The sequence below is a fragment of the Pan troglodytes genome, chromosome 2 (genome assembly GCF_028858775.2).
Source record: "Pan troglodytes isolate AG18354 chromosome 2, NHGRI_mPanTro3-v2.0_pri, whole genome shotgun sequence".
In the NCBI taxonomy this organism is placed as follows: Eukaryota; Metazoa; Chordata; class Mammalia; order Primates; family Hominidae; genus Pan; species Pan troglodytes.
This window is the reverse complement of record NC_086015.1, coordinates 139,379,413-139,399,851: the sequence shown is the minus strand read 5'-3', so window position 1 is coordinate 139,399,851 and position 20,439 is coordinate 139,379,413. Positions and strand designations below refer to the sequence as shown.

At 40.7% G+C, this 20,439-nt stretch overlaps 2 protein-coding genes across 10 annotated transcripts in view; one reads left to right on the top strand and one right to left on the bottom strand.

The window, feature by feature from the left end:
• The window catches only part of MSL2 (MSL complex subunit 2), a 47,962-nt gene extending 37,290 nt beyond the window's left edge, over positions 1 to 10,672 (top strand). For 4 of the 5 annotated variants that reach the window (XM_063806247.1, XM_063806246.1, XM_003310044.7 and 1 more), the window contains exon 2: positions 7,380 to 10,672. In XM_063806247.1, coding sequence (XP_063662317.1) covers positions 7,460 to 8,971 — 1,512 coding nt within the window. In that variant the 5' untranslated portion in view covers positions 7,380 to 7,459 and the 3' untranslated portion in view covers positions 8,972 to 10,672. Of the gene's footprint in view, positions 1 to 5,697; positions 5,720 to 7,379 lie in introns of those variants that run through there. The other variant, XM_054682262.2, reaches the window with a different exon arrangement.
• A 1,580-nt stretch (positions 10,673 to 12,252) lies between these two features.
• The window catches only part of PPP2R3A (protein phosphatase 2 regulatory subunit B''alpha), a 181,998-nt gene continuing 173,811 nt past the window's right edge, over positions 12,253 to 20,439 (bottom strand). For 3 of the 5 annotated variants that reach the window (XM_003310043.5, XM_001153482.6, XM_001153412.6), the window contains one exon: positions 12,253 to 15,089. In XM_003310043.5, the coding sequence (XP_003310091.1) occupies positions 14,966 to 15,089 (124 nt within the window). In that variant the 3' untranslated portion in view covers positions 12,253 to 14,965. The remainder of the gene's footprint in view (positions 15,090 to 20,439) is intronic. The other 2 variants (XM_054682260.2, XM_054682261.2) reach the window with 1 other exon arrangement.

The window sequence follows — 20,439 nt, the reverse complement described above, 5'->3', positions numbered from 1 at the left end:
CCTGAGTAGCTGGGACTACAGGCATGTGCCATCACGCCTAGCTAATTTTATTTTATATTTTTAGTAGAGACAGGGTTTTGCCACATTGGCCAGGCTGGTCTTGAACTCCTGACCTCACGTGATCTGCCCACCTTAGCCTCCCCAAAGTGCTGGGATTACAGGTGTGAGCCACCTCGCCTGACCATTTTTTCATTTTCTTAATGATGTCTTTTGTTGAAGCACAGTAAGTTTTTAATTTTGAGAAAATCCATGTAACTATTTTTTTTCCTTTTTGTGAATTGTGCATTTGATGTCACGTATAAGAACACTTTGGCCAATAGAAAGTTACAAAGATTTTCTCCTCCGTTTTCTTCTAGAATTTCTATATTTTAGCTCTTACATTTAGGTTTGTGATCATTTTAATTTTTGTGTATGTTGTGAGGTAAGGGTATAAGTTTGTTTTTTTCCTTTTGGCATTTGGATATCAAATTGTTTCACATGGTATGTTGAAAATACTCTCCTTGGCCAGGCGTGGTGGCTCACGCCTGTAATCGCAGCACTTTGGGAGGCCGAGGCGGGCGGATCACGAGGCCAGGAGAGATCAAGACCATCCTGGCTAACACGGTGAAACCTCGTCTTTACTAAAAATGCAAAAAAAAAAAAAAAAAAAAAAAAAAAAAAAAAAGCTGGGCGTGGTGGCGGGCACCTGTAGTCCCAGCTACTCGGGAGGCTGAGGCAGGAGAATGGTGTGAACCCGAGAGGCGGAGCTTGCAGTGAGCCGAGATGGCACTACTGCACTCCAGCCTGGGCGACAGAGCAAGACTCCATCTCAAAAAAAAAAAAAAAAAAAAGAAAGTACTCTCCTTTCCCCATTGAATCATCTGGATACCCTGTCACACAAATTGGTTGACCATAAATGTAATAATTTGTTTCTGGACTCTGAATTCTGTTCCACTGATGCATGTGTCTATACTTTTGTCATTACCACACTGTCTTGATTACTATGGCTTTATAGTAAAATTTGGAATTCAGTAGTGTAAGTCCTGTAATTTTGTTGTTTTTCAAAGTTGTTTTGCCTGTCCTCTGTGATTCCATATGAATTTTAGGATCAGCCTGTCAATTTCTTTAAGAAAAGAAGCTGCCTGGGATTAAAGATTGCATTGAACTTACAGACACATCAATTTTGGGGAAAACTGCCATCTTGACAATATATTGGTAGTCTTCTAATCCATGAACGTGTCTGTTTAGATACTCTTTAATTTCTTTCAGCTGTGTTTTGTAGTGCTGAGTGTAGAAGTCTTTGTTAAAGTTTTTCTAAATATTTTAAGTATATTCTTGATGCTATTGTGAATGGAATTTTAAAAAATTAGTTTGTTCATTCCTAGCATATAGAAATGGAAAATGCAGTGGACTTTTGTATATATTGTTTGTGCTATGACCTTGCTAAATTTGCTTATTGGTACTAGTAGTTTGCGTGTGTGCGTTTTTTGAGATTTTCTGTAAGCAGAATTGTGTAATCCATTACTAAAACAATTTTACTTGTTTCTTTTTAGTCTTGATGCCTTTTTTTTTTCTTTTCCTTTTGAACCTTACTGCACCAGCGAGAACAAGTACAATTTTGAAAAGAAGTGGCAACAGCAGGCATCCTTTCCTTGTTCCTGATCTTTGGAAGGAAAGCATTGTGTTTTACCTTTAAGTAAAGTTGGCTTTAGATTTTTTGATGCCCACCACCATCAAGTTAAAGAAGTTCAATTTCTCGTTTGTGAATTTGTGTGTGTGTGTGTGTGTGAATAGGTATTGTATTATATGTTGTGGAATTCTCTTGAATGTTTTATTATGGATTTTGTCATGTTTATGGGAGATTTTGGTTTGTATTTTCTTTTTTTTTTTTAATTTTAATTTTTTTGAGATGATTTAGTTGCCCAGGCTGGAGTGCAGTGGCATGATCTCGGCTTATCGCAACCTCCGCCTCCTGGATTGAAGCGATTCTCCTGCCTCAGCCTCCTGAGTAGCTGGGATTACAGGCATGTGCCACCACGCCCGGCTAATTTTTGCATTTTTAGTAGAGATGGGGTTTCTCCATGTTGGTCAGGCTGGTCTCGAACTCCCCACTTCAGGTGATCCGCCCACCTTGGCCTCCCAAAGTGTTTGGGATTACAGGTGTGAGCCACTGCTCCCGGCGGTTTGTATTTTCTTTTGTCTGGTGGCCTTATTTTCTTTCATAGTAGTTACTGGCTTTTAAATATGAGTTGGGAAGTGTTTTCTCCTCCTCTATGTTTGGGTGTTATTCCTTTTTAATTATTTGTTAGAATTTACCAGTGAAGGCATTTAGCTCTGGAGTCTTCTTTTGAGGAAAATCTTCAGTGGCTATTTAAAACTTTTATTACAGGTCTATTCAGTTTTAAAACTTTTTCTCCAGTGAATTTTGGTCATTTGTGTCTTTAGAGAAATGTATCCATTTCATCGAAGTACTCTAAAATTGTTGGCATAAAGTTGTTCATAGGACTTCCTTAATTCTTCACATTTTGTAGGGCACTAGTGATACTCTGACCCCTTTCATTTCTAATTTTGGTAATTTGTATTTTCTTGTTTTCTTTGATCTTTTAAAACAACCAACTTTTGGTGTTATTTTTCTCCTTAGTTTTTCTGCTTTCTCTTGTATTGGTTTCTTCCCTAATCTGTATTCATTTATTTATTTTCGTTTTTTTGAGTTGGAGTCTGGCTCTGTCGCCCAGGCTGGAGTTGAGTGGCACTATCTTGGCTCACTGCAACCTCTCCTCCCAGGTGCAAGCAGTTCTCCTGCCTCAGTCTCTGAGTAGCTGGGATTACAGGTGTTCACCACCCTTGGATAATTTTTGTATTTTTAGTAGAGACAGGGTTTTACCATATTGGCCAGGCTGGTGTCGAACTCCTGACCTCAGGTGATCGGCCCGCCTTCCTGGCCTCCCAAAGTGATGGGATTACAGGTGTGAGCCACTGTGGCCTGCTCTAATCTTCATTATTTGCTTTAACCTGCTTAGTTTGGGATTCCTATTAAGGTGAAAGAAAGCTTTGGTTATTGACTTGAGACTTTGCTTTTTTATTTTTTATATTTTCTATTTTTACTGTGCATACACATATATACAGTGTGTTTTAAAAATGGGCTTTACAATATGTAGTTTTATCACTCGGTTTACAACTAAATATATTGTGAACATTTTCTCTTCTTCAACAGTTAAAAGGATTGCGTAGCTTGGAGGAAACATTATTTATTTAGTTTGTTTGCTTTTGAGATGGAGTCTGGCTCTGTCGCCCAGGCTGGAGTGCAGTGGCGCCATCTTGGCTCACTTCAAGCTCCGCCTCCTGGGTTCACGCTATTCTCCTGCCTCAGCCTCCCGAGTAGCTGGGACTACAGGCGGCTGCCACCACGCCCGGCTAATTTTTTGTATTGATGGGGTTTCACCGTGTTAGCCAGGATGGTCTCAATCTGACCTCGTGATCCGCCTGCCTTGGCCTCCCAGGGTGCTGGATTACAGGCGTGAGCCACTGTGCCCGGCCAGAAACATAATTTATTAAGCCATCTTGTTGGGGATATTGAGGCATAATTTTTTTTCTAAGGAGACTTCATTCTTTTTACAATGCTTTTGGGAAAAAAGGGGGAGCCCTTGTCTTATATGCTTTCTATAGATGGTGGAAACTTGCCTTTCCATTTAGCCTTTTAACTTGCTTCTCTACACCCACCTAATCACCAGTCAAGTAACCCATTTTATGTTTTCCAACCTCCCTCTCCCATTTGCTTCCCATTTGCTTCCCATTTCCTTCCACATGCAGATGGACTTCCATTACTTCAGCACTCCGGTTCCTCCCCTTAAAGAGGCTTTTTTTCCTTTTAGAGACTACTTTGATTTTGATCAGCTGTACTCAAAACTGTATCCTAAGTTTCACATTAGGATTAATCTTTAATAATCTGAAGATATAATTCAGTTGTTTAAAAGAACATATTAAGAAGACCTTGGTAGAATTACATGTATCAAGAAATACTGGACTCCAGCACAGTGGAGATATAGCTGATTTCCTTTTGAAAAAGGTAGTTTTTTGGGGGAGGGCAGGGCAAAGAGGTAAGAAGTAGTTGGTACTATAAGGAAATGTTAGAGACCATTATGGAAATGTATTCATTATTTTAAAGCGTAAGAGTGGTACATGCAGACAGTAGTAGTTCTGGAGTATTGGAAACCATGAGGTGCTCATCCATCACAAGGCCATCACAGCCAGGTAGAAATGCCTGAGGAAAGCAGTGGAGCTGGCCATGCCAGCATTTACACATAGAACAGTTCTTGGGCAGCCGGGTGTCACGGGGCACAGACCCACAGTTCTCTTTGCATACGTACATTGTGCTCACAATTCCGTCTGTAGAAGGAGGGGAAGCAGGCACAAAAGGACCCCAGCATACAAGTTCCCCCCATTCAGGCAGCAGGTTTTGTTTAGCTCGTTACTGTCCTGTATCCCCATGGGCGGCACAGGTTGGGAAGGCTGAGGATGAAAAGCAGGCTCCTCCTGGGGTTGAATGCTGTCATCTCTGAAGGCCAGGTCTCCCTGAGATGGACAACCCTTTCTTTTTTTAAATTTATTTATTTTTTTTTTTGAGGTGGAGTTTTGCTCTTGTTGCCCAGGCTTGGAGTGCAATGAATGGCACGATCTCGGCTCACTCTGCAACCTCTGCCTCCCAGGTTCAAACGATTCTTTTGCCTCAGCCTCCCAAGTAGCTGGGATTACAGGCATGCACCACCATGCCCAGCTAATTTTGTTATTTTAGTAGAGACAGGGTTTCACCATGTTGGTCAGGCTGGTCTTGAACTCCTGACGTCAGGTAATCCATCTGCCTTGGCCTCCCAAGGTGCTGGGATTACAAGCATGAGCCACCGCATCCAGCGTCTTTTTTTTTTTTTTTTTCCAGACAGTCTTGCCCTGTCGCCAGGCTGGAGTGCAGTGGCACCATACTCAGCTCATTGTAACCTCTGCCTCCCGGGTTCAAGCGATTGTCCTGCCTCAGCCCCCCCGAGTAGCTGGGACTACAGGCATGTGCCACCACTCCCAGCTAATTTTTGTATTTTTAGTAGAGATGGAGTTTCACCATGTTGGCCAGGATGGTCTCAGTCTCTTGACCTCGTGATCGGCCTACCTCGGCCTCCCAAAGTGCTGGGATTTGCAGTTGTGAGCCACCGCGCCCCGCCCAGCCGCTTTCTTAAAATTTATTATAATTTTTTTTAGAGACAGGGTCTTGCTGTCTTTCCCAAGCTGGTCTTGAACTCCTGGGCTTAAATGAGTGTCCCACCTCTGCCTCTCAGAGAGCTAGAACAACAGGCACGTGCCACTGTGCCTAGCTCAATACCTTATTTTCTGATACAGACTTTCAGAGCTATAGATTTCCCACTAAACACTGCTTTAGTTGCATTCTCCAAATTTTGATATGTGGTGTTTTCATTTGGTAAATGTTTTCTCAATTTCTCTTATGATGTTTTTGGCTTATAAGTTATTTTGGTATATGTTTAATTTCCAGATACTTGAGGATTTTTCTCATTTTTTTTTCCCACTGATTTCTAATTTCTGTTGTGGTTGAACATATTCTTTGTGTGATTTATGAGAAGAGGTACCGCTTTGGGTAATTGCTGACCATTTGTCTTGATTGGGAACCAAGGAGCAGTTGCAGCTTTGGAGAATAAGAGTGGAGATGGGAACTGGGTCTAGTTCCTTTCCCTTCTTGGTTCGTATATATATGTCATTTATAATTTGAGAATTGTGTCAAGTCGGGGGACTACTTCATTATACTGTATTGTCGCAGTTAGAATACTTGTGGTTTATAATTAAACCATGGTCGTTTTGAAATCTGTCAGAAGAATTTGAGCCCAGTATTATACCCTAGTTTTTTTTTCTTTAATAAGTTTAAATATAATTTTTTCCATTTTGTATTTTTTTCTAGAAGAATTTGAGTTGAGTAGTACTCCTTTTTTCTTTGTTTTAATGTAGTTGAACATAGTTCTCTCCTACTGAAACTCTTTTTTTTTTTTTTTTTTTTTAATGAGACGGAGTTTTGCTCTTGTCGCCCAGGCTGGAGTGCAGTGACACAATCTCGGCTCGCTGCAACCTCCGCCTCCTGGGTTCAAGGGATTCTCCTGCCTCAGCCTCCTGAATAGCTGGGATTACAGGTGCCCATCACCCTGCCCGGCTAATTTTTGCATTTTTAGTAGAGACAGGGTTTCACCATGTTGGCCAGGCTAGTCTCAAAGTCCTGACCTCAGGTGATCTGCCCACCTCAGCCTCCCAAAGTGCTGGGGTTACAGGCATGAGCCACCACACCTGGCCTTTTTTTTTTTTTGAGACTAAGTCTCGCTCTATTGCTTAGGCTGGATTGCAGTGGTGTGATCTCAGCTCACTGCTACCTCAGTTTCCTGGGTTCAAGTGATGCTCCTGCCTCAGCCTCCCTAGCAGCTGGGACTACAGGTGCGTACCACCGTGCCCGGTTAATTTTTTTGTATTTTTAATAGAAATGGGGTTTTACCATGTTGGCCAGGCTGGCCTTGAACTCCTGACCTCAGGTGATCCGCCCACCTCAGCCTCCCAAAGTGCTGGGATTATAGGCATGAGCCACTGTGTCCGGCCTGAAATGACATTTTGATCTTTTTTCTTTAAAGTTTATGATTAGTATATATGCATTAAAAACTGGTTGAAAACATTTTTTTTTCTGTGAAGATACTTTTCTACTGATGAATGCCCTCAAGACTATCTTTTATGAGGGCAGGGACTAAATCTCTCTTACTCATATCTGTTTCCCCAGTGTCCAGCACAAAATAATCAATATGATTTTGTTCAGCATGTTGTAGCATTGCCATGTTGTGTTAGGTTGAGGTCCAAAGGGTTTTGGTTTTGTTTTTGAGACAGGGTCTCGCTTTGTCACCCAGGCGGGAGTGCAGTGGCAAGATCATAGTTCACCGTAGGCTGAACTCTAGGGCTCAAGCCATCACCTCAGCCTCCTGAATAGCTGGGATTACAGGCACACACCACCACACTTGGCTATCCAAAGGGTTTTAACCCTAGTTTGTGCTTCTGGTGTCTGATCTTCACCTCTTTAACTTTATAGCCTTTGGAGGAAGAGGATAAGAAGGTGGACCAGAACGTATTGCTTGGGGAGAGAGACACAGAATCAAGGATGATTTTGGTTTGAGATAACTGAATGGGGAATATGGCATGAAATCAAGCGAGCTAATTGATTCTTCCGTTTCTTCTAAGATATATTTTCTGTTATCTGGTCTAGTGAGTTTAATTCATCTCAATTTTGATAGACTACTTATGTCATCTAAACTTCAGTTTATGAAATGGTAAATTTATTTTACTAAAATCTTTGCTTTCCTCCTTCTCCCCCTTAGGACATTTGCTACAAGATCCTATTGCACCCACCAACTCCACCTGCCAACATTATGTCTGCAAAACTTGTAAAGGCAAGAAAATGATGATGAAACCTTCCTGTAGCTGGTGCAAAGACTATGAGCAGTTTGAGGAAAACAAGCAGTTAAGCATCCTAGTGAACTGCTACAAAAAACTATGCGAGTATATAACACAGACTACACTGGCACGGGATATAATAGAAGCAGTTGACTGTTCTTCTGATATTTTGGCTTTGCTTAATGATGGATCATTGTTTTGTGAGGAGACAGAAAAACCCTCAGATTCATCCTTTACTTTGTGTTTGACACATTCCCCTTTACCTTCAACCTCAGAACCCACAACTGATCCTCAAGCTAGTTTATCTCCAATGTCTGAAAGCACCCTCAGCATTGCTATTGGCAGTTCTGTTATCAATGGGTTGCCTACTTATAATGGGCTTTCAATAGATAGATTTGGTATAAATATTCCTTCACCTGAACATTCAAATACGATTGACGTATGTAATACTGTTGACATAAAAACTGAGGATCTGTCTGACAGCCTGCCACCCGTTTGTGACACAGTAGCCACTGACTTATGTTCCACAGGCATTGATATCTGCAGTTTCAGTGAAGATATAAAACCTGGAGACTCTCTGTTACTGAGTGTTGAGGAAGTACTCCGCAGCTTAGAAACTGTTTCAAATACAGAGGTCTGTTGCCCTAATTTGCAGCCGAACTTGGAAGCCACTGTATCCAATGGACCTTTTCTGCAGCTTTCTTCCCAGTCTCTTAGCCATAATGTTTTTATGTCCACCAGTCCTGCACTTCATGGGTTATCATGTACAGCAGCAACTCCGAAGATAGCAAAATTGAATAGAAAACGATCCAGATCAGAGAGCGACAGTGAGAAAGTTCAGCCACTTCCAATTTCTACCATTATCCGAGGCCCAACACTGGGGGCATCTGCTCCTGTGACAGTGAAACGGGAGAGCAAAATTTCTCTTCAACCTATAGCAACTGTTCCCAATGGAGGCACAACGCCTAAAATCAGCAAAACTGTACTTTTATCTACTAAAAGCATGAAAAAGAGTCATGAACATGGATCCAAGAAATCTCACTCTAAAACCAAGCCAGGTATTCTTAAAAAAGACAAAGCAGTAAAGGAAAAGATTCCTAGTCATCATTTTATGCCAGGAAGTCCTACCAAGACTGTGTACAAAAAACCCCAGGAAAAGAAAGGGTGTAAATGTGGGCGTGCTACTCAAAATCCAAGTGTTCTTACATGCCGAGGCCAACGCTGCCCTTGCTACTCTAACCGCAAAGCCTGCTTAGATTGTATATGTCGTGGCTGCCAAAACTCCTATATGGCCAATGGGGAGAAGAAGCTGGAGGCATTTGCCGTGCCAGAAAAGGCCTTGGAGCAGACCAGGCTCACTTTGGGCATTAATGTGACTAGCATTGCTGTGCGTAACGCTAGTACCAGCACCAGTGTAATAAATGTCACAGGGTCCCCAGTAACGACGTTTTTAGCTGCCAGTACACATGATGATAAAAGTTTGGATGAAGCTATAGACATGAGATTCGACTGTTAAATCAGTGGGTCTTTTAAACCTACTCCTGGTAGGGAAATAGCTACAGTTTTACGGCAGCTATGGTTTTGTTGGTTTAACTTGCCGGAGCTCCTGCATATAGATCACTTGTATCAAGTGTTTTCATTGCTAAGTTATATGTGTTAGTGTCGGGGAAATAGTTTGCAGATAATGGAGGAGTAACCCTACAACTATATGTCCTTAGTTCTTACAGAACCTCATAGTTTGAGAACAAAGCTGATGCAACTGATTTATACAAAATGAACTTTGGCAAGAAAAATAACATTAACCTCATTGTTTATGGCCATGCTTTGTGCATAATCAAAGTTTATGATTAAATGTAAGGAAGTGGTATCTAGTCAGTCCATAAAGATTGTGCTAATTTTTTTGTGGAAAAGTAGCCATTAGTTCAGGAAACTCAGTGCTGCCTTCACATGCCATTGATGTTTCTCCTGTTGGAAAGCTGATGTGTCCAGCTCAACCTTTGTGCTGACATCATACCATTTCTGATCATGAAATATTGGCTACTGGTGTATGTAGCAGTTCTTAAATCAGCAGTATTATGAAAAAAAATTCCCCCTCATTAGAATGTTTAAGAAATCTTTTTAAAAAGTAAAATTCTGTCAGACTACAAATGTTTAGCTGTTACTCATTTCTAGGGAAGAAATTCTAAATCCCTCCTTCACTTTGAGCAGTGTTCTAATTGGATAAATGAAGGAGAGTAGTTTTATTCTGAAGGTAATTAAATTTAGACTATGTAGTATGTGACAGAATTTTTTTAAAATTATAAAAAGATTTATTTAGTAATTGGGATTTACTTAAAATAATTTCAGAATAATGCTCCCAGACTTGCCCAGATTTGTGTATTGTACTTATTGCCACTGGCCGCCACTTTGACTTATTTTCTCTAATAGTTTATTTGCCACAGTCTTTATTTTGAATATGCTCCTAGTTTTTTTTTAGGGTGCTGTTCATTATGAAGGCTTCTTTATAGAGGCCTAATAAGAATGCCTTTTTATAAAGCCTGTGCATTTAGGTAGGTTGAAGCTAGGAGGATTTTCTTTAGAATGCTCTTTTGCATGTAAAGCACAAAGTATGTTTCAGTTTAAATGCACTTCTTCCCATTAATTTTTATGGGGAAGACAAGTGAGTCACAAACATTCTGTTGAAGGGAAATCTAGTCAGTTGCTTGAAAGAGCACAGCCCAAATAAAACAAGGACTGACTAGGTGTAATGAAATAACCTGTGATTTAAAAGAAGAGCTGCAGCTTTGACAGTGCTTATTTAAAGAAAAATACTGCTGGAAAATTTCCAATTTCTACTACGTTCACCATCTCTAGTAAGATCTGACATATGCTGAAGTTATGTTTTGATTTGGCACACGGCATGTTCAATGATGGTTACTCGCCTAGTACAAGACATGGAGAAGAAACCTTTGGACACAGAGCAGATGACACCTCCTTCTGTTTTGTAGTGTATCCTGGTGTCATTTTCTGTGAATGTGGTCAGGTAGAGTTGTTTTTGTTGTTGTTGTTGGGCTTTTTTTTCTTTTTTTTTTTTTGGTCTCTTTTGGTGGGGTGGGGGTGGGCTAAAGCCATAGGAAGAAAAATGTGATGTATGTGTCCAGTATGTACTATTTTGTTTTTGTTTTGCAAGAAGAGTTGAACTATTTTTGATAACAAGAGTAAATGGTGGAAAATGCTTCTTAGTTGTCTTGTCTTTATTTGCTTTCCAAGATTTGGAATTTTATTTAATTCCTTTAAGTGTTAGCAGTGTCTTATGAAACATGTATTTACCTAACGTTTGTAACAGTTCTGTGTTGAACCCAGATGCCCTGCTATATAAAGTTGTAAATCTGTTCTTTATTCACTAATGATCACTGCAAAAATGATTAGAAATGAGATTGTACACATGGATGAGGATATATTTTGCAAATTGACCAAACTTTCATAATATTATGATCTTAAAATTCATAGAGTACTTTATTGCTTCCCAAGTTTGATAATCTTGTGGTTTTTTTTTTTTTTTTTGATGCATGGGAGGTTGGCAATATAGACAAAGTGGAAATCATTAGTATGTGAGGGCCTTGATTGTTATGTAATATTGCCAATGATGAATTCAGGTTGTTTTTAGCACAAGTTTCTCTTTTTTATGCTGGTATTCTCACTGCCACATTTTTGGAAACCTGTATTACACCTTAAATCTATCAATAAATGATAGTTTTCTAATTCTATGTTGTAGAATACTGAAGAGTTTGGGATAGCATGCTCTGAATGGTCTGTATTATATACATCTGGGGAAGAGTAATCACAGTGCCTTGATTTTTATATTATTTTTCTTTATACCACTAGTTACTTAGGAATGCTGACAAATGGCTAACGAGGGATGATTGAGAGATTATTACTGAAGTAACTGGATTTACTTCATCAGGATTTGAAACCACCAAAGAACAGCAGCATTTAATAAGACACATCCTGAATTGTTGAGTCCTTGTTATTAATATAAATGATCAAATGATCTTTTACCTTAGGTAATAGTTTTAGAGCTGACAGTTTTATCTTTTTGGTTAGCCTTATTAAGTCTGCATTTCCATGAGGAGGTGTAGTATGGTCCTAGGGATAAAGAATTCCTTTTATTTCATTGTATTCTTAGTTAAAACAATTTCATGGTGACCTTGTTGAAGAAGAGTGAAAGTTTTATGGGAATCAGATGAAAAATAAATTGTCCATAACCATATTGTAGATAAAAAATAGAAATGCTTTAGAAAATACTAAGTTCAAAGTATGGTATTTTAACCAAATCTAATACTTGGATGGTATTTTATACTTTTCTCTTTTTAAAAAAATTAAAAGCTAGGCACAGTGGTGTGTGCCTGTAATCTCAGCTACTTAGGAGGCTGAGGTGGGAGGATCACTTAAGCTCAGGAGTTCGAACTCAGCCTGGGCAACATAGACCTTGCCTCTGAAATAAAATTTAGGTACCCCAAAACATGCCGTTACACATTCTTTTAAAATAATGCATTATAGATGAGGCTAAAGTCTACCTTGATTCCTGTGAACTCCGCCTCATTCACAAACCCTGGTCCTCTTCCCTATCTCCTGAAGAAATCATTTCTCAGTATATTATCATTACTACAAAGACCTTTCTTTGTAGTTTTCACATGGGCTCAAAGAGTTATTCTCTGACATTCAAGCTTGTTTACAGTGTTACTCTTGCAGACAAAAAAATGAGGTGCAAATATGATTAAAAGCACAAGTGTGTAGTAATTACCTTAATGAACATGATTCATATTTGACAACTTTATTTAGTTTTGCTAAAAGGGAAAAACAAAGTCATGCAGCCTTCTCCAAACACATCTTAACATTTCAAAAAGCTGAGCAAATCTCATTTGATGAATCTAGAGTTTTATAAACACTTTGGTACACAGTGACAAGATGCAGGGAAGATATATGGAATTCTATTAGTTTGATTACCTTGGTAATGTTATGCTATTAAACTCATTTCTCATTGAATTAGCATTAAGGTCATGATAACCCTCAGCTTTTATCAAGGGGCCTGGGATATTATAACAACTTGAAAATTCCAGTTTGGCAGTAATGATTATACTTAACCATGATCTTTACCAGAAAGTCAAATATATTCTACCTTAATTCCTCAGAATTCACATTCCTTGCATTCAGCTCCAAGGAAGGAGTACAATAAAACACATTCTTATAATTCCTGAAAATGTGATAATGTGGGTAAATTACAATAGCCCATCTTAAATGGAATGGTATTGATGGATGTACTTTTATAATAGAGACTTTGTAAGAGAATGGGGTCTTGCTCTGTCGCCTAGGCTGGAGTGCAGTGTCGTAATCATAGCTCACTGCAGCCTTGAAGCCTGGGGCTCAATCGATTCTCCTGCCTCAGCCTCCCAAGTTGGTAGGACTACAGATGTGCACCCATGCCCAGCTAAATTTATTTTTTGTAGGGACGGAGTCTATGTTGCCCAGGCTGGTCTTTACTCCTGGGCTCAAGTGATCACCTCCCTTGGCCTCCCAAAGTGCCGGGATTACAGGAATGAGTCACCATGCCCAGCCAATAATTAAGAGACTTCAAAAACCAGATCAAAGTGAAAGCAAGAGGACTTCAGTAAGGAGAACCAAGGTAAAAAGGTAACAAATAGTTAAAAAAAAAATGTATATTGTAAAATTGAATTTTTACTTTTTGGTGATTCTTATTAGTTTAGATCATTATGGATAATAAAACATTTAAACCATATCTGGCTTCTAAGAAAAGTATTTTTTTTTTTTTTTTTTTTGTATTTCTATCTGAAATGAAATAATTGCTTTTCTTCCCTGGTAAAGGCTGGATGGATTGGTAGGAGATTTCATTTATCACATAAATAATCTTAATCCTAATAATTTATCAGTGTGTTTAGATTTTGAATATTGTGTTTCCTAAAAATTATTTTTAAGCTTTAAATTCTTTTGTGTGAACTATTAGATAGTTGCAATAGTTACTGCTTTCTGTAATAGTTAAATGGAAGATCAGTTCTAATCATGAAGATAAAATGACAGGGAACTGGGAGCTTGTGACAGGCAGGATTCCTAGGATTGTTAACTCTCACTGTACTGTACCTTGTTTATAGCATATTTATTTCCTAAATTCTCCTTTTCTTTTTGCCTACCATAACTCTAACCCAAGATTCATTTCACTGCTTGGCCTTTATGCCAGCAAGGAGGGAACCTAGGTAGGGTGGAAAGGGAAGCTATTCTTGACACTTTCAGAACTAGTTTAAAAAACTAGGGGAAAAGTTGATGACTGACAGATGGATATTAAGTTGCTTGGGGGTTTTACTTACATCAGAAATGTCTATCCTTTTTAATAGTTTCTTTTCAAGGATATTATAGGATTTGGCTGGACTGTGGCCTGCTGAAAAATGTAGGATTCTGTAGTGAACACATCTACAACTACAGTAAATAACAGCTTTCTTTTATAGCTGTATCATTTTCCATTTCCTTGATAAATACTGAGGTGGATGAAATATCTGTAGTAATTGTTTTCAACATGAAGTAAAGAATAACGTTGAGGCCTTTACTATTAGCTAGTCTAAAACTCCTGGGAGGAAGGAATATATCTAGTAAGAATTTTAATGTATCATTATTCCTTTATGTCTTCAAGCAGGCCTTCTGATAGGAAGTGAAAAGTTATCAACTAATTTGGAAATTAAATACATCATTCAATAGTTCAATGAATAAAAGATAAAAGTTAAAAGGGCTTTTTCCAAGTATGAGTCAAATTCTATACTTCATTTAAGAAGTGTTTTTTTATCTTGAGATTTTATATAAGATCCACAGTCAGGGAGGTTACCAGAGCTTGCCAGCAAAGTTGGAAGGCCCAGTGGTTACAATACCTGAGGATGTAAAGTGACTAGTAGTTTGGCAGGTAACTGTGAAATTACATTAAGCCAGGTAAGTTAAAGATCTTTGAACTCCAGTATACATATAATTAAAAGAAGTCTCTGAGATGTTTTGGCAGTGCTTTTATTACTAGGGCTAAGTCAATTCTGGAGGCCCTTACTACTTTTTCAAGTTCCAGAATTTTCTGACTCAAGTTTTCTGCAAGTGAAGGTTTCTTCTAGGCTCCATAGGAGCCCGGAGGGGACTCAGGGATGCCAGCCAACACAGAGGCAACTTCAGTCACCTGTGTAGAGAACCGTGCTTGGCACTGTCGCCAAGAGATCCTTGGTACATTCAAGAGTGTAGAGTGCTGACTTTGGAAGGCGATGGTACCACTTCTGAGGAGAAGCTCCGTAAGAGGTTTGAGGCAAATTGGAGGAGCCTCCTAAGTTAAATGTGTATCCAGACCTATTGCTTAAAAACAAAGTTCCTAGTGCAGATACACACTTGGAGAAATCAAAGTCTTTAAAAAGCAGTATGCAAACGAGAACATCTCTTCACAAGAAAGAAACATTTAAAATACACATCTTCGTTTCATTGTAGACACCGGCAGCTATTCTTCATCCACTGATTGAAGCTTTCCACATTTCTCTGGAAGGCTTGCACTTAGTATTTTATTGCCTTTGTTTCCAAATTCAGAGGGAGAGGCAGGTTCATCTGTTTCATAATCTTCAAAGCTGAAATAACAAAGCAAAAGTGAATTAACTGATTGATTAAAGTTTGGGTAGAGATCAATATGGCAAATCCGAGCCTCAAGACCAGCCCACAAAGGTACCTTGAATTGCTAAATGGAGGCCGTGAGCAACTCAACTGCGGTGAGGGAGACAATACTCTAGAGCAGAAAACACATTCTTCTCCCTGTTCCTTAAAGCTTAAGTCCATGTCAGAATCTGTTGAAAATGTTCCGTATCAAGCTTTCCCTAGGGTGGTTGGTGGGAGTGAGAGAATTACAGATGGTGCTAGGTTAAGAAAAATTTGAGGTCCATGACGTATGAGCATTACTTGACCTTATTAAAAGTGGTTTCCACTCAGAGTGGCAAACCTTTTTTTTTTTGAGACGGAGCCTTGCTCTGTCACCCAGTCTGGAGTGAAGTGGCACGATCTTGGCTCACTGCAACCTCTGCCTCCCAGGTTCAGGCGATTCTCCTGCCTCAGCCTCCACAGTAGCTGGGACTACATGCATGCGCCACCACACCTGGCTAAGTTTTGTATTTTTAGTAGAGATGGGGTTTCACCATGTTGGCCAGGCTGGTCTGGAACTCCTGACCTTAGGTGATCTGCCCACTTTGGCCTCTCAAAGTGCTGGGATTACAGGCTTGAGCCACTGGTCGGCCAGAGTGGCAAACTTTCTCAACTCTCAGATTGCTTTATAGCTTCCCTCCGTGGCTTCCAAGCAACACAAAAAGATGTTCAAGTGTGTAGGTTGAACTGACTAAAGTGCATTTATGGATTTCCCATCATTCTACTTTTTAGGCTTCTATAGCATACCTGGACCTAGATACTCATCCTGGGAAGATGTCCTTCTGCTAAACCTTTTAGGTGTTGCTGGTATCCCCTGAATTCTGTATCCTCCAGGCTACCTCTAAGGTTGGCTTTAGGCAGAGATGAAATATTTTCTCTTGGAAATGATGTGGCTGCCTGAAATATTGATAAATATTCTGAGGCTATATCTCTGAGCCTCATATGTAGATATGTACATCAGAAAAATGTACATCAGTTAGCAATGTCTATTACAGTATTTGACATCACTGGCTTAGCCCTTGCAGGGATCTCCCACAATATTTAAGCAGGAATTTGTGGACATACAGTCCCTTCATCAAAAAGGTACCAATTGGGGCCAATTAGTGAGGGAAAATATGCTGAGGTAGGTATATATAGTAGGTGGCACCTATTCAAGTTCCTAAAACATTGTGTGTGTTTTTTCTTTTGAGATGGAGTCTCGCTCTGTCGCCCAGGCTGGAGTGCAGTGGGGCCATCTTGGCTCATTGCAACTTCTGCCTCCCAAGTTCAAGTGATTCTCCTGCCTCAGCCTCCCGAGTAGCTGGGATTTACAGGCATGTGCCACCATGCCCGGCTAATTTTTGTATTTTTAGTAGAGACAGGGTTTCACCATGTTTGCCAGACTGGTCTTGAACTCCTAACCTCAAGTGATCCACCCGTCTCGGCCTCCCAAAATGCTGGGATTACAGGCACGAGCCACTGCGCCCAGTCAACATCTTTTTGTTTTTGAGATGGAGTCTTGCTCTGTTGCCCAGGCTGGAGTGCAGTGGCATGATCTTGGTTCACTGCAACCTCTGCTTTCTGGGTTCAAGCAATTCTCCTGCCTCAGCCTCCCAAGAAGCAGGGATTACGGATGTATATCACCACTCCTGGCTAGTTTTTGTGTTTTCTTAGTAGCAACAGGGTTTCGCCATGTTGGCCAGGCTGGTCTTCAACTCCTGACCTCAGGTGGTCCACCCCCGTCAGCCTCCCAAAGTGCTGGGATTAAAGGTGTGAGCCACTGCACCCAGCCTAGGCCAACATTTTTGAATAGAGGTTAGAGGTTTAAACCTTTTAAAAAGCTTGATAGAAAATTGTTCCCTATGACTACCAGTTTATGATACTGTCAAAAGTTATAATTTGTTCATTTAATAAAAATATTCCATTCCATTCTTGTTTCCACTCCTCTTCCCCCATCTCCTTGAGGCCTCAATGCGGCATGGGATGTGCTGGATAAGGAGGCAATAGGAGAGGAACTTTCCGCTAATGCAAGTGAAATGGTTGATGGCAGAGCCTCTGTTCTGGGGAACAAAATTCTCAAAACCACTGCTGCTGATTTCTTGTCAGGATGGGAGCATCTTCCCCTTGGTGCCCTAACGTGTTGTCTGTAAGCTATCAATGTTAAATACCTCAATGTAGGTCTATGAATAACGCATATTTTCAGAGTTAAGTGTGAAGTGAGACTCATTCAGTAAATATTTGAACTCCTGTTGCTAAGTGTCAGAGCCAAATGCTAGGATTACAATGATGAAAAAGACTGAATCAGCCCTCTCCTCACAGCACTTGAAGCCTAATGGAGACCTTATGGAGTTAGGGGTTAAGTGATTTAGGCTTAGAGCACAGGCTTTGGAGTCAGACTATAAAAGTCAGGTTCCAGTCTGGGTTTGATCACTTAATGTGATTTTGGGCATGTTGGTGAGTGACACCTAATCCTATATTGGGGGAGGGATTATACATTTTTGTGTATGTCATTTTTGAATAAAACATTTGCAAAAGGAAGTTCATTCAATAACCCTCCTTTGTCAGCATCCTGGAGACTCCTCTTAATTTTGGTGGTTCTCAACTAGGGTGATTTTGCCCCCCCCCCCCCCCCCACCAGGGGACATTTGGGAATGTCTGGAGACATGTCTGTGTCTTGATTGTCACCACTGAGTGGGTCCTACTGGCATCTAGTGGGTAGAGTGCAGGGATGGTGCTAAACATCCTACAATGTGCCGTATGTCTCACAATAAAATTACCCATCTTAGAACTCTTGCTCCTTCAGTGCCAGTGCGTCCCAGGTTCTGGACTAATAAGCTCTTCTCGTTTTGTACTTCCCTGGTAAGCTTAGTCTTTCCCATGGCTTTACTCACTGCCTACTCACCTGTGGTTTCCAAACTATGTCCAGCCTCAGCCTCTTTCTAAGCTGGAGAACTCCATATATCCAGCTGCCTACTATATAGATGACTCTTTCAGAACAGCAGCATGTATAAACTTGAACTCATCTTTCCCACTGCCCTGGTTCTCCCTATTTTAGTCAATGGCACTGTCATCTGCCCACTCAAAGCCAGAAACTCGGTTATCCCAAGTTCCTCTTTCCTCACCTCACTACAGTTGACCATATGGATACAACCCTGCCTCTTCCTCCCTACCACCACTGGCTTAAGTTCAGGGTACCATACTTTCTTGTTTGGATTACACTCTTGCCACATATCCTTTGCTACTGCCATACCAGGCTGTTTATAGTGTTGGAATAGGTTATGGTCTTGGGACCTAATGCCACTGTACATGTTTTTCAATTGCCTGAAATGCCCTTCCCTCTTTGGCTAGCTTGTGTTCATCTTTTAATCTGAGATGTCACGTACAGGTTTCCTGATTATTCACTCCTGAATTAATTAACCACATCTCTGATTCAGATGTATGTAATGGCCTCCTTATTTGTCTCCCTACTTCTGTTCTTGCACTTCCACTAATCTGGCAGAATAATCTTCAGAAAACCTAAGGGGTAGGGATTATATCACTCCCTTGCTTAACAATTTTCAGTGGCTTCCCTAGGCCCTGCATGATCTGGCCCCTGCTAGACTTTGTAACCACATCTCCCTCTGTTGCTCACTATATTCTGGCCACACTAGGCTTTAAAAATCTCCCCAACATTCTGTTTCCTGCCTCAAAATCACTGCACACAGTCACATATTTTACTCCCTGCCTAGGACATTTTTGCTGTTTTTTCTTTTCAACCTTTTAGGTCTTATCAACTACTCAGAAAATTCTTCCCTCAGCACCATAAGTTGCAACTCCTTGTCCATTACTGGTTCATCTTATTTGTCTCCTTCATATTTACATAATTAAATCTGTTCCTCACTTGATTGATTGTAAAGTGTCCGTTTTGTAACTCACTAATTTCCTTGGGCTATAGTACAGTGATTGGCACTAGGTGCTCAAAATGAATTGCTGAATGGAAAGTGATGTCCTAATGCTCTTGTGAAACAATGTGTAGAGTTGCCAGGACAGGATTGGAGTCAGTAAAATGGTAAGAGTGCAGAATTCATTCATGATCATTCATTCATTCCTTTTTGAGATAGAGTCTCGCTCTGTCGCCCAGGAGGGCAACGGCGTGATCTCGGCTCACTGCACCCTCCGCCTCCCAGGTTCAAGCAATTATCCTGCCTCAGCCTCCTGAGTAGCTGGGATTATAGGCGTGTGCCACCACGACCGGCTTTTTTTTTTTTTTTTTTTTCTGAGATCGAGTTTTGTTCTTGTTGCCCAGGCTGGAGTGCAGTGGCACGATCTCGGCTCACTGCAAACTCTGCCTCCGGGGTTCAAGCGATTCTCCTGCCTCAGCCTCCCAAGTAGCTGCGGTTACAGGCATGTGCCACCACACCTGGCTAATTTTGTATTTTTAGTAGAGACAGGGTTTCTCCATGTTGGTCAGGCTGGTCTCAAACTCCCGACCTCAGGTGATCCGCCCGCCTCGGTCTCCCAAAGTGCTGAGATTATTACAGGCGTGAGCCACTGAGCCCGGGTTTTTTTTTTTTTTTTTTTTTTAAAGAGACAGTCTCACTCTGTCACCCAGGCTGGAGTACAGTGGCATGATCTTAGCCTCAAACTCCTAGGCTCAAGGAATCCTCCTGCCTTGGCCTCCCAAAGTGCTGGGAATTATAGGTGTCAGCTACTGAGCTTGGCCTCACAATTCATCTTGAGTCAGATCTGTTAGAACCTTAATCTTTATCCTGCTCTCCAGGAATTCTTGAGAACGTGGAGAACAAAGTATGTTAACTGACTCCTTCTGCATGGCCACTTCTGGGTTCAGTGGTATTCCCCGGGGCTCAAATGAAGATTATTTTATTAGGTGTTTTCTGTTAACTGGCCATTTTTGAATGAACAGAGGGGTCAGAGGATTAAAGCAGAACTCACAGGGTTCACAAACAATTTACTAGAAATCATAGGTATCAAATTGAGAACATATTCTTTTTTTTTTTTTTTTGAGACAGAGTCTCGCTCTGTTGCCCAGACTGGAGTGTAGTGGCACTATCTCAGCTCACTGCAACCTCCACCTCCTGGGTTCAAGCGATTCTCCTGCCTCAGCCTCCTGAGTAGCTGGGATTACAGGCATGCACCACCACACCTAGCTACTTTTTTTTATTTTTAGTAGAGATAGGGTTTTCACCATGTTGGCCAGGCTAGTCTTGAACTCCCAACCTCAGGTGATCCGCCTGCCTCGGCCTCCAAAAATGTTGGGATTACAGGCTTGAGCCACCATGCCCAGCTGAGAACAAACTTTTTTTTTTT